This window comes from Pecten maximus, chromosome 5 (assembly GCF_902652985.1).
Source record: "Pecten maximus chromosome 5, xPecMax1.1, whole genome shotgun sequence".
Classification (NCBI taxonomy): Eukaryota; Metazoa; Mollusca; class Bivalvia; order Pectinida; family Pectinidae; genus Pecten; species Pecten maximus.
Genome location: NC_047019.1, coordinates 22919006 through 22934192, shown reverse-complemented (window position 1 = coordinate 22934192; position 15187 = coordinate 22919006). Strand labels below are relative to the sequence as shown.

At 35.3% G+C, this 15187-nt stretch overlaps 1 protein-coding gene across 1 annotated transcript; it reads right to left on the bottom strand.

The window, feature by feature from the left end:
* Window positions 1–271: 271 nt before the first annotated feature.
* Window positions 272–13298, bottom strand: LOC117327553 (mitochondrial carrier homolog 2-like). Its single transcript, XM_033884602.1, has 12 exons — window positions 13119–13298; window positions 10727–10817; window positions 7731–7837; window positions 7270–7362; window positions 6903–6960; window positions 5415–5466; window positions 5005–5064; window positions 4399–4492; window positions 3789–3821; window positions 3318–3385; window positions 1549–1624; window positions 272–645 (listed from the first exon to the last, which is right to left on the bottom strand). Exons 1-12 carry the CDS (start codon window positions 13296–13298, stop codon window positions 574–576), a joined length of 984 nt encoding a protein of 327 aa, XP_033740493.1. The 3' UTR covers window positions 272–573.
* Between the last annotated feature and the right edge of the window lie 1889 nt (window positions 13299–15187).

The window sequence follows — 15187 nt, the reverse complement described above, 5'->3', positions numbered from 1 at the left end:
AGAACTGTCAATTTGATTTCATACAGTATTGTAAACACCCACTTCAGTGTAAACACCCACTTCAGTGTAAATGTATATATGTGTCACTGATCGTTTGTCTGATAAAGGTGAGTGAAAGTTTAGAATTGCACATAAATCCATCACTGGTTGAGATATACCAGTATACATACAGGAAAGTCTCACATACATATTCATAGAAATATTTAAGAAACTTTTTTTGAGAAAACAGGGTAAAACTCTTTATATATGAATGACAAAATAACTACTCAAGGTGTGTTCTTATAAAACTTTAATGACAACCTGCTCTTGTTGGCAGTAACTTATGTTCCATACACACTGTATTACTGATCATAACCTGATTTGGTATAAATAACATCTATTATATGAAATACATAAAATATAAGTCATTAGTAAGCACTTGAGCTCCGCCTGTAATGATAGTAACTCACTGCCCTTGAGAATATAGGAGTGATATATTGGTCAGATTTTGCGGACTCTTCAGTTAATGTATATGTTGTTTGTTGATTGGCCAAGTGGAAACAATGTACGAATATCAGCACTGAGTAACAACACTTAGTCTAGTTGTACGTAACGCCTGGCTGTAACAATGCGATTGAAGAGACGAGATCCTCTTCCAAGCTGGCGCTGTAAATAAAGAATTTAATGAGATTACAATATTCTCATACATCTATTTCAGAATGGCAGCTGTAAGAAAAATAAAGGGGTAAAAAAAAGACTCTTTTTGACAAACTTGATCGCCATCAACCCAGCATGCAACCAGGCAAATATAATAACAAACTTCTTCATTACCCAGAAGTGATTCAAAAGTTACATAACTGGCATTGAGTAAACAAGCTATTAAATAAAGGGCAAGATCCACACTGATTATTCACAAAAATGTATGTTTTATAGCTTACACAGGGACTTAAACAGATTTCCAACCTGAATATATATACACATATGCACAATATGCATTGCATGTACAGTGTATATGGATTGTACGATTGAGATTTTGTACCAAGTGTATATCTCAAAGTCAATAATTTGATATGACCAGGTATGAGAAACTGCTTTCTAAATATCATTTATCAGAGTTTTTATTTTAAAAATCATTCCCAAAATCTCTTTCAAACAAACCCCCAAAAATCTCATCTCAGTTTTACAATTTGAAGTTACAATGATCATTTCATTTTTTTTCATCCTTTTTAATTTTAAATAATTCCTATATCAAAGTCTAAAAATATCTTGAAAATTAGATGGCAACATATCTGTGTACTATACTTGAAGAGTATAACACAATCATATAATTTGAAACGTAAACTGTGAGAGAATGCCAATAAAAGGGTGTGTTCATTGCAGTGATAGGATTTTCCCCCAAAAATAAACAATTGAAAAATGCACAATATATCAGAATATCTGAGCTGATAACAAACTTATGATATACTGAGTATTAAGTATGAAGGCAACATCAGTATAAAAAAACTGTGATTTCCTACATAATGAAATTAAAAAAAAATAGCCCAGATCACATGCTATAATTCTACAAACCTCTTTGCTGAGATGTCCCCAACACTCATACCAGTTGCTGTAGGCCAACATGTATGGATACTTGGCTGCCACGAGTCTGTGGAAATAGAAAAAGTCACAATGTACTGATGTCTCGTACAATTTATGAAAGACAACTGATAAATTATTATATTATCTATTGAATATCTTGTTGTAAAATCTAATTGAACAGGGAGTATCTATACTGTGGTAAAATCTAAATGGACAGAGAGTACATATTTGTACTTAGGTAAAATCTAAATGGACAGAGTATCTGTACTTAGGTAAAATCTAAATGGACAGAGAGTACATATCTGTACTTAGGTAAAATCTAAATGGACAGAGTATCTGTACTTAGGTAAAATCTAAATGGACAGAGAGTACATTATCTGTACTTAGGTAAAATCTAAATGGACAGAGTATCTGTACTTAGGTAAAATCTGAATGGACAGAGAGTATCTGATCTTTGGCAAAATCTAAATGGACAGAGTATCTGTTCTTCCCAATTGGTAAAATTTAAATGGACAGAGTTACTTTTAATTTGTCCTTCAATGTGTAATTAATATATGCAGTAGGATCAAGGTATACAGTGGACCCTCGATAATCCGAACACCTTCGTTCCCAGTCCAAACCGTCCGGATTACGAGTTTTCCGGACTGCCGAATTTCGTGTACCAGGTCAAAAAATATGTCGTGTAAGAGTTATCTCCCTTGATTGTATACAATCCGGGACGTTTCATAAACACGTCTAATTGTCAGACTTTTTAACAATAAATATACTTATGTTTCTGATATGATTCTTGATTTGTTTTGTAGAAAGTAAAAAATAAACTTTGTTTTTAAAAGAACATGTAAAGTGAAAGTTGTTTTATTTATAGCGGGCATATATGTGACCTACAAACAACACACATGTGTCACGTCCCGGAGGTTCACAAACAAGTAGAAATTACAAACGTTAAATACCTTAAATAAAATACCCGGATTTTACAACTTACCGTCAGTCCATGTTTCTTTTATATGATTTTTACGTACCAGAAACCCCAAGCTATCTATTTAAAAGTACGCGACACCAGCGAGAACTACCCAAGATGTCCGATAATTATTAAACCCGTATTCACTTAACAATGTGACGCTTAGTTAAATATCAGACGACTATTGACTAATTTGTGTGTAATCAACCCAGTTCTTGTGATCACTGCTTAATACGTAAATGTGTGTGTAATTAATAGCATGCATCTTTCAATGAGTCGTCGTTTCACGTAACGGTGTTACAAAGCCGATATCCGTGTTTACCCAATACAAGTGTTAATGATGTTAATTACCGATCATAAATTTATTACATGTATTTGAGATTGATTAATTATCGTATCACGTACTGTATGTTTAAAGCAACGTACCGTTATAAAAACAAAAGCTACACATTGTAACACAGGTAAGCACCCGGGGCTATGACCTGGCAGCGGTCGCTATGACTACGCACAGTGTCAAGCGATAGTCTCTACAGCTGTCGACACGGGTGACTTGCCCGACATTTATTTCTCCTCGTGGTGAAAAAATCGTCCGGATTATTGAGGGAAATTTACTAATGAAAAGTACGTTCCGTTCCCAAAATGGGCTTCCGGAATCGGAATCCGAATTTCCGGACTGGTGAGTACAAATAACGTTACGGAAATCCGTTCCCGTGCATTTCCGTCCGGACTGTGAGTTTTCCGGACTATCGGCGTCCGGATTATCGCGGGTTCACTGTATATTAAAATAGACTTCCATACTCACCCAGAGTTATTGATGGCCATTAAGTTGCCGACTAAGGAGAATCTATATGTGAATGTCCCAATTACAAGCTGAAAGGAAAACATGTATGTACAATTGAACTGAAATTTATATAAATGTAATACCCAGTATGTGGTAAAATACACTAGATGGAGACATAAACAGTTTGTAAATCTTCAAACATTTTTTTCTTTTATATATATACACTTTTTTTAATATCCTCAAACCAGGAACCAAAACAGTACCAGTAGCTTATAACTTGTTGCAATGGGTTAAATGTAAACCAAAGTCTACACATTGATGTAAATGATCTTTTAATATGAAGGATCATATGAATAACTAAACTGAATTCAAAAATCTTTAAGACCTCAATCCAAGCACAAGAATACATGATCTAAGTAATATTTTGTTTTATCTTTGACACATATATACAATAACAGGAAGAGGATTATCATTAATTACAAAGCTACTTACTCCACAAGCACTGGATGTGTAGGTCCTCATCTCCTATAAACACAGAAACAAACACATGAATATTTTGGATAAAGTCAAAAAATTTAAATCACTGACATAGTGAATTTAACCAAAATATAATGACAATTTATCAAATATGTTATTGTACAATATATGTAACAGGAGAGGAGAAAATGTAGCGGCCAGACCGGGGTTCGAACCCGGGACCTCCGAACACTAGCCGGATGCTCTACCGATTGAGCTACCTGGTCACCGATGATCAACCCAGTCCAGTCCTGCTACACACCTCCCTCCTTTTTTCCAAGTCTTTGCCCTCAACGACACACGAGACCCTTATACCACCACCATGGGTATTTTAGTTGGGCGCCAATTTTGTAACAGGTGAGGAGAAAATGTAGCGGCCAGACTGGGGTACGAACCCGGGACCTCCGAACACTAGCCGGATGCTCTACCGATTGAGCTACCTGGTCACCGATGATCGACCCAGTCCAGTCCTGCTACATATACATGTCGCCTAAATATTTGAAAAGATTCTTTTATCTTTTTTTTTATTTACCAGGGGTAATATTTCCATATATACATGTAAATGACTGGGTGTCCTTATGGTTACCTTATCTTCAAGGAAGTGTTTGTTGATCATGTTGGCGAAAAAGTTTGTCAGGAAAATAGTGATTATCTCCCCTACTAATCTTGGTATGAGTCCCCTACAATGTTAAATATATGACCATTAATTACATAAGGATATACAGGTAAAAATATACAACAAATAAAAAGGGTTATTCTATATTATACTCAATAGAGGGACTCCCAACAATAAAGAAATTCATTGCAGGCAAAGTGAAGCGATCAATTAAATAGTACTGTTTGAATTAATCTGTGACACTTCTCTCAGATCCCTGATCAACAAATCTGATGTCTGACTGTATGGTAGGGTATTTATCTGACTTGAATCACTTTTATTGCCTCACATCACAATTAAACAAAACTTTACAATTTTTATTAACATATGTATCTCCCTGGTAAAGTATACAGATTTTATCTTAAAACATTTTCACTGATTTATCCATATGGAAAGAATGGGAGGCACCCTATCCTGGGTCTAATCACGTACCAGTCAAACATTGAAGCTGATCTTTAAAACATTGTACTTGTATGTAACTGCTATATATAGGAACAAAAGGCAAATATAAATCTAATATTGCAATATATAACATACCCAAAAAATCCCAGGATTCCATCATTGTTGTAGATCTCTACCAGTGAAGACCACAATGAGCTGTGAATGAAATTGCAATGTCCATCTTTTAAACAGTACTGTTGTTGATCAAAAAGTTAAGTACATAATCATACACTGTACAATTAATGTATGCTCAGAGAAGTATAATAATGATTATCAAATTTTTCAAGGCACTTTTAAATCTTCACATTTTCAAGACAAAGAAATACATTAGATTACATAGAAAATACTTTTAAAGGTAACAAGTCACTGAACAATTGAGTAACTTTACAAAGCAGAGATATGTACAAATTAAGCAGGTGGGTGAAGCTGTTGTCCTATACACACATAAGTATATAAAATATACCTGGTACATGTATACTACAACACTTGTTGCTTGAATAACTTACTTGTATGATGTTTCTCCACCAATAAACTGTGCTTGGCATCTCAACATTACCACTAAAAAAATACAATTTAAACAAGAGTTTTAGTAAACAATATGGCCATTATATTCCCTTTATATTATCTTTGCTTCTTATATTCATGTACATGTTTATTGTACTGCCACAGTAATTTAACTTGATAAAGAATTATCTACCAAGCCTTGGATATGACTTGTATACTGAACCTGAGGTATATTTATTGATACATTAATTTAATTGTGTGAAATGATACTTCAATAATTTCTATTACAGACAAGAGGCCCATGGGCCTTAACAGTTCCTATTCAAACATTAGTAAAGTTTAGTCCTTTCCCAGGGGAAATGTGAAACCTGAGAGTTATGAAATTTACAGTTTTGATAAAGCACCTGAAGACCCCACCATCCACGAGGAGTGTATGATTCTACCATATCTGGCTCTTTAGAAGAAGAATTTTTGGCCCCACCCCTCAGGCCTCTGGTCGGTGGGAACCAAATAATTTGCAATTCTGGCTGACCTTTGGCCCAGGAAAATTTCATCAAAACTGGTTTAGGAGTTTTTTTGAGAAGAAATTGAAATGTGAAAATGTTAATAACAATGCATGAAGACAGACAAAGTAGCATTCTAGCAAGAAACTTAGAGGGTCTGTATTGTAATGGTTGCATTTGACCAAATGTCAAAATAAAGTTCATGTTCAATTCCTTAATTTAATAGCTTTATTTGTTGATGTCGAATAGTACTATATGTGGCTATGGGGTGGGGATCTCAACTGCTTCAAAGATATAACCAAGAAAAGAACTCTAGACTCCCTAGAGTTGTGAAAAAGACCCCAGGGATTGTTTTTAAAATGATTATTTTGTTAAAAGAAAATAAATCTCTAGGGGTGAAAAAAGACCCCAGGGTCTATTTTAACAACATGATTGTGTCTTGATGCCCAACAACACTATGGTTAACTGTTTCAAAAATACAGTCAAGTAGAAATTGAAAGGTCTCACCTCTATTTCCAATATTGGGCTCTGACCCTCCTGCCCCAGGGAGACTCATTATTTTTGCAAAATCTGTTCCCCTTCCCAAAGAATCTTTCTGACCAAATTTGGTTCAAATCCATTCTGTCAGGACTTTTTGACAAGTAGCAATTTAAAACAAATGTTTACGGATGATGGCCGGACGGACAGACGTTACCCCATGGCAAAAACTCACTCGCCCTTCAGGCCAGATGAGCTCAAAACCAATCATTCATTAAAAATACAAGTCATTACTTAGAGTAAGGCCAAACTGTACATTACAGCAGTTGCCATAAGGCTTTGGAATCAGTCTGTCAATACATGTGCACAATATCCAGCACTGGTTTGGTTTGGTTCTGATGATTCCCCCCCCCCCCCCCCCCCCCCCCCCCCCCCCCAACATAATTATAACATAACCACATACATATCTCATAAAACAATGGTGCTCGTATATTGTCACATCATTCTTACCATGAAATGGTTGACTGACTATAATCCCAGCACAGCGCCCCAATGTTTCTTTTGACGTCTACAATAAAACAGAGTAGACATATTGCATTCAATTTTAGCATAATACAGACATGAAACAAATGTTAAATCTAACCAGTACTTTCTAACCTGCTTTTTAATACTTTTAAATACCTTATAAAGCATCAACTGCTTAGAAAACTTCTGCAATGCAGCTTCGCAGATTTGATTAGATCATAAATTGACATCAAATGTGGTGGACAATTTCAGCATACAGTAACATTGTATTTTGCTCATTTAATACACAGTAAACACTAAACAGAAATTGTAAAGTTATGCAACAAATTTTTAAAGAATACATTGTTCTTACCTGTACAAAGAATGTCTTTAACCACCCCACCAACTCATCAGCATTGTGACCAGCAGCAGTGTCCTCTGTGTTGGCACCAAGACCTTTGAGATACTGAAACATCATGAAGCAAGCACTAATGTGTAATTTCATCCATGTCATTCATTGTCTTATGATTGACAAAATGTCAGGAAATCTATAATGAACATGTAGCCTGTTATCTTTTACTAGAATATACAACTTCTTTCTCACTATCCATCATGAAACTGCTAATGTCGGTTATTTTTTCAAATAATTCTTTTCATTAACATGAATATAATTAAGAAAGTAATCTTCAATCCGATTCCATGTAAGCTGCACCACAGGGAGTGCTTCACTTTGCGTGACAATTCAAAAGCTATCAATATATCTCTTATCACGATATCAACTCAAGATTTTAAATATTTAATGCAAATAATTGTTACATATTAGTGTGTAGGTACATTGTTTGTTGCTGTAGTGGTGAAGTTGCCGACAAAGCCTCCCAATATCCTTGGTACGAGACCTCTGTACAACCCTACGAATCCTTCTTTTTTCTTTATGTGGCTCACTGAAATAGAAATTCAAAATTCTTTGTGTTTCATTGAAATAAATAAAAATTGCGTGTCTAACACACATCAGCTGGAACAACAAAATAATTAAACAATTACAATATGTCTGAGCAATTGAGATAAATGCCAGGCTTTATAAGATTGTCAGTAACTGCACTGGATGTTATAGGACTAAACCACTTTTCCTAAAATATGAAAGCTGCATACTCTCAAAGAAATATATATATGTTTACATTTTGACCTTTTTACCATTTCCAGACTTCATATATACCTAAGAAATTATCGTGAATCAAACACTGGAGGAAAATGTGTATTTATTAAAGCATGCGGGAAATTTCCCCAAAAAATAATATCTGGGTCTGATGGACCAACTTTCTATGCAAATTAGTCCAACAATGCTATGGATGGTTTAACAGACAACACAAAATTGCTGAATGCTGAAAGTGTGGTCCAGACAAAACGATGACAGCTTCTGTCAAAACATAAAACTTAAAAGGAACTGGAATGGGCAAAACAGCAGGATTTCCTTAGGAAAGAATTGATTCATTGGAAGTCAGTGAATTTAAAGAAGAAGAAGTAATAGACCTGAATTGTGATTTTACTGGACATCTATTGCATTGCTGACTAGCTTTTTCCTTATTTCCTCAAACATTGTCAAATTCACCGATCTAATCTAATCAATGTTTTGTTGTATGCTATATTTCAAAATGAAGTATTTAGTTTTATGTTTGTTTATATTAATCAGTTATTACAAGAATATTTTGCTATGTTCAAATGAAAGCATTATTAGGCAAGTTCATTAGCTAAGCTTCATCCCAAAAACAAATGGATTTCACCACAATTTTCAGTTCATGAGATCATCTTGAAGCCTAAGCCTCAAACAAATCTGTTTTGAATTCAAATTTCTTAGTGTTTATATTATTTAATTAAATGTTAAACTATATTGAACTACAATGCAATATTATCTCTTTAAGTTAATGCATGAAAATATTTATCAAATGAGTGGTTTTTTCTCTAAATGTCATATTGTGAACAAGGGCCCGTTGGAGGGCCACAACATGCGCCCGCCGCAATATTTGACACTTGGAAGGGGGTAGTTTCACAGGTTGTAATGCTTTAAAATGAAGTATCATTGTTGGAAAGTTGGAAGGAGATATTGATACATATAATGGTGTGTAGTTGAAACCGAAGGGCAACTTTAAATGATGAGATGTATATATATATATATATATGTTGCAAATATGGGAAACCTTGGTTTAGACATAACAACATAAAAATTAGTTCACATGTTTATATACAGAATATACAGAGCCTGGGTTAGGTAATATTGAAGTTATGGTCCGGATAAGTAAAATCATCAAAGGGCAATAACTCCGCTAATAAGGGGCATGATTTTGGTATACGACACTCCGGCTCATCAAGATGTATATTTGTGTCAAGTATGGAGAGCCTAGGTCGGGTAGTATTGGAGTTATGGTCCGCACAAGTAAAATCATCAAAGGGGAATAACTCCGCAAATACGGGGGTAAGGGGCATGATTTTGGTATGCGGCACTGCTGGTCATCAAGATGTATATTTGTGTCAAGTATGGAGAGCCTGGTTCGAGTAGTATTGCAGTTATGGTCCGGACAAGTAAAATCATCAAAGGGCAATAACTCCGCTAATAAGGGGGTAAGGGGCATAATTTTGGTATGTGACACTCCGGCTCATCTAGATGTATATTTGTGTTAAGTATGGAGAGCTCAACACCATATGTGCCCGAAGTAAAATCATCAAAGGGGAATAACTCCGCAAATACGGGGGTCAGGGGCATGATTTTGGTATGCGACACTCCGGGTCATCAAGATGTATATTTGTATCAAGTATGGAGAGCCTGGGTCGAGTAATATTGCAGTTATGGTCCGGACAAGTAAAATCATCAAAGGGGAATAACTCCGCAAATACAGGGGTAAGGGGCATGATTTTGGTATGCGGCACTGCTGGTCATCAAGATGTATATTTGTGTCAAGTATGGAGAGCCTGGTTCGAGTAGTATTGCAGTTATGGTCCGGACAAGTAAAATCATCAAAGGGCAATAACTCCGCTAATAAGGGGGTAAGGGGCATAATTTTGGTATGTGACACTCCGGCTCATCTAGATGTATATTTGTGTTAGGTATGGAGAGCTCAACACCATATGTGCCCGAAGTAAAATCATCAAAGGGGAATAACTCCGCAAATACGGGGGTCAGGGGCATGATTTTGGTATGCGACACTCCGGGTCATCAAGATGTATATTTGTGTCAAGTATGGAGAGCCTGGGTTGAGTAGTATTGCAGTTACGGTCCGGACAAGTAAAATCATCAAAGGGGAATAACTCCCCAAATACGGGGGTAAGGGGCATGATTTTGGTATGCGACACTCCGGCTCATCAAGATGTATATTTGTGTCAAGTATGGAGAGCCTGGGTCTAGTAGTACTGGAGATATGGTCCGGACACCATGTATGGCCGAAGTAAAATCATCAAAGGGGAATAACTCCACAAATAAGGGGGTAAGGGGCATGATTTTGGTATGCGACACTCCGGCTCATCAATATGTATATTTGTATCAAGTATGGAGAGCCTGGGTAGAGTAGTATTGCAGTTATGGTCCGGACAAGTAAAATCATCAAAGGGGAATAACTCCACAAATAAGGGGGTAAGGGGCATGATTTTGGTATGCGACACTCCGGCTCATCAAGATGTATATTTGTGTCAAGTATGGAGAGCCTGGGTCGAGTAGTATTGGAGTAATGGTCCTGACACCATATGTGCCTGCCCGCCAACATGATAACATAATACGTCCCGTCTTTTGTCGGGCGTATAAAAATCAGTAGAAATAAATTTTAGTACATTACTTAGTTACTTACTGTATCTAAGAATATTTGGATAGTACGTGTTTTCTTTTCCAAATCCCACGAAAGACCTCCCTGGTTCTGGGTGAAGGGGTTCATGGCCAAGCTGCAAAGCAAAATATTAAACGACCTTAAAGTTTTAGAAGTACACATTTTCATGTCATGGTGATATTTTACTTTTGCCCATATACGTATACGAACTGTTCATATTTTCATTTTAAAGGATGCAGTCATGTTGCCAATTACAGATGCAATCTTCGAATAATACTCGCACACAGTATTATACTGTTGCATATACTGTAAACAAAACCTCTGACTGGAAAAATGGCTCAAACCTGATCATGAGTTCACACTTTGAATAATAGTAAATACTTATACAAGTAACTAATTACAGTTCATTATATAAAAAGCAGTCATGGTAAGTATCCAGCACAGTGCCTCTTTTATTAAAATCTCACAATTTGCAACACTATTTGGGACACAGATTCATTGCATATACGTATACATAAGTGTACATATTGATCAGGACTGTCCACATCAGCACTAGACAAAATTCTTAAACCAGAATAGGACTAATATTCCAACCTTGCCCGATTGCGAGGCCCCAAACTTTAGTTAATAAATATAAGTGATGGAAACTCTTACCAAATGGACATGTTTCTGTTTACAAGAAACAATTAGCAACGATAGTAAATACCTATACATAAGAATTTTGGGGCAAATTTTTTCACATACAAATCATATACTGGTACTATACAATTTATATAATTATAAATGTAATGTAGCAGAACTGTACTGGACCGAGTGCTGCTGGCCAGGTACAAGCTCAAATGGTTAGATTGTCTATCTAGAGTTTGGATGTCTCTGGTAAGTAATGTAAATGTAAACTTTATTTATTTTACAACAATTGCGAAACAAGTTATAATTATATTAACCATGCTTGTTGGCCCGGATGGAAGCGCGTAAGGGGTCTTACTGTGAGAGGAAACCGGAGTACCAGGGGAAAACCCATGTGGTCGGGCAGGTGACCTCAACCTTTAGAGTGATATTGGCTGTTTTTAGTCACAAATCCATACCTCAATCGGCGTGTAGAATAGGCGGGGTCATGCAATCACAACAGGCAAAGGAGACCTCAATTTCATCTATTTATTGTCAACCGGTGTCACCCGTACAGTGGGCTTCATCAGAACAAAACAGAGAATATTTGTAGCCCTAAAGTACTAAAAATGAGGAGACCACCCTTATTAATTATGTCATCAGTGATAATGTTAGACATTGTGATATCATCAACAATGGATATAAGTGATGTCATCAATAATGGTTTACATTATAACGTCACTAATAGAATTAAGATAGATAACTCCTTTAAATGGGACAGAAATATCAATAAACAGAGATTAAGTAGGATCTTTTAAGATTAAAAAAGGTGCTATTATGATTGTGAGTATCGTTACAAAGTTCTGAATCAGTAAAATATAGGTATCTTTTTAAGGATGAATGCACTGTAAGTTGGCCTTTTGTATATACTGTGCAATTTAAAGGAATCATTATTAATAAGAGATCATTGTCTACTTTTGATTATTGTCCAAAGCCTAGTTGAAGGTATTGTCCTCTCTTAATGTGGCCTATCATGGTTTTTTTCCTAATGGCATGGGCCCAAGCTTTGCAGCATCCTTGGGGAAAGGGGAAAAGATTTTGCATAAATGGTTGCTGTGATAAAAAAAAACCATTTTTTTTTATGTAGATTTTTCATAGATTTTGGTTTAAATTATAGTTAACTCATGTCTACGGTAAAAGTAAAAGTTGTTGTAATGGGAGATAATATAATCCCTGTATGTGGTTCAAAAAGGATCAACTTAACAGTCTCTTCAACTTCACTAGATTTTCATGGGGTAATTTGTAGGCAATCAATTGGCGTATGATACACAAGAAAGTTGGTGGTCAACCTGATTATTAAATATATAAAGCGGTATGTATATTCTGAAACCTTATACAAATGGGGGTTATCGATGTTAGTTAAAATGGGTATAAGTTATTGCCTTGCTGACTAGATATATATTTTACTTTCGATTTCAGTACCTAATAGCTAATGACTGCTAATCAGCTTAGCACCAGTAGTCCGAGCTACCTGTGCGTATTGAACGAATAGTGTCAGTTGTCAAATGGCATCGGTCTGTTTAAAAAGAATATATACACATATATATTTTTAATCTCCAAAATGCTCTCGATTAACTACAAAAATGAATACTAAATTTGTAATATATCTTGTGTACGGAAATGACTTCCAAGGACAAGTTTCTATTTGGTCACAAGATCATGGAATTCAACCTACGTCCTGAAGGCGAGATTAGGGCGGTACAGCACAAGTCCTGGCTTCAGATAAATGCTCGTAGATAACGAAGTTTACCTGTATGAGAAATCTTGAAAATCCTACAGGGTGAAAAACAGCAGTTAGTGTCGCACCAATAGCGTATTCGGCCATCATTTTTTCCGCCGACCACTCTGCATACGAAACCACGTCGCCGAGGCGCTTGGCGCCAACAATAGTGTGATCCAGAGCATGGTACGGCATCCCGGATTTTACCATATAGACTGTCTTTCTGTCCATCGAATATTAAAATTATGAATAAAATTGAGCTTAATAATTTCGGTTTCGATGGTAAACATCTGATTGTTAATCATGTTTCAAAATAAAGGGAAATAAAAAAAAAAAAATGAGGAAAAAACTTATGTGCTAGATTCAAGCAGCCAGTCTACAGACAAAATACATTATGGTGTAATTAAACAGTGATTCCCTGATATAAAAAAAAAATCAAACATATTTTCTGATAAAAAAAAACCACACCATTTTTTAAGATAGATGAAAATGGGGCACCGGTTAACGTTGCATTCGTATTTTATATACTCAAAAATAGTTTTTGACATCCAGAATTCGATATTTGATATTGATTATTTTGGTATCATGAATGAGAAAGAATCAGAAAATAACGGCGATTAATCATGTTAGAGAAAATAAATAAATAAATAAAAATCGGATTTTTTTTTATAATTTTCTGTTATCAAAGAAAAGTTTATAATCATTTTCTGATATGAAACATCTCGATTTATATATATATATATGTGATTGATTTGATTGCTTGATAACAGATTTTTTTTTATGCATAACGTCATTTCTTAAGATTTCTGCTATAAAAAAAACCGACATTAATTTCTATTATAGAAAACAAATGTAGTTTTGATGTCGATATAAGTAGAACGCCACAGAAGTGAATATATCGCCTGTGCTCACTTTATTGGTACTGTATGCTTTCTGTTGTTGCTGGTTGCAAGGTTGATTGACTTAATGTCCGCACATCTGAGGTCGTATGTAGATGGTATCGTGATGCTATGGTGCTATTTTGTGTGGCATGACTAAAAATAAATGGAAATTGACACAAGGACTGAACTCAAACTGATTTGAAATTAAATCAATTTTGTTGCAAACAATACACAAAAGGATTGGACGCAAGTTATCACAGCTTATCAATGTCCTCTCCGTAATACAATTATACATATACAAAACTTAGCAATGGCCTAATGATAAACAACATATAATTATTCTATGATAGTATCTTAAACAGAGCAGACAAGGAAAGGAAAATGAGAGAATATGGGAAGAGATAAAGAAAGGATACTTGTAGGTGAAATGAGAATACATTGTAAAAGATAACGAGCATGCAGGCAGATAACATGCAATTTGTAATTGTACACATATACTAAATATTTCGCCATCAACAATAAAATGTAACATGTTTACAAATATAGCCTCGTTTATCACCATATATAAGGCTTTCGTATGTAATATTACTATACCATGAAAGATGTCTAAGCATAGTATTTCTTTGTACGTTCTATAATGGACAATGAAAATTACCACATCGACAGGACGGACTGTCAATTACAATGTAGGTTGACACTTAAACGTTCATTCTCCTTTTTCCGTACGCAAATTAAAGCTTTTTCATATGATAGTAATTTAGAAGGGTTGATTGATCTTTTAAACTGTTTTAAAGTGTTACTATTTCTTTGTTCCAACTGCGGGTTATTCCATTAATTACAATCATTAGATGTAAAAGGAGCCATAGATAGACCAAGACGATAATAAGGAATTTGATATTCATCTCTATTTCTTAGATTATAATAAACAGACAGATACTTTCGATCGAAGAGGCACAAGATAGTTTGGTGAATTACATGACTGAATGGTATAAAAAGACTACCTTTTCTTATCTTTCTACATTATTTAAAGGATTGCCAGTTCAGTTCCTGTTATAGTCGAACTTTACTTGTAAATAGTGCAAACCTGTTATAATTTTGACAGCTTCACTGTATGCCAAGTTTTCAATAGCGTCTGTGTCTCCTTCGAACTCTAAAACTGGTATCCTTCATTAATGAAAAAGTCATGCATAAAGTTACATATTGACAAGTAGTAGCGAT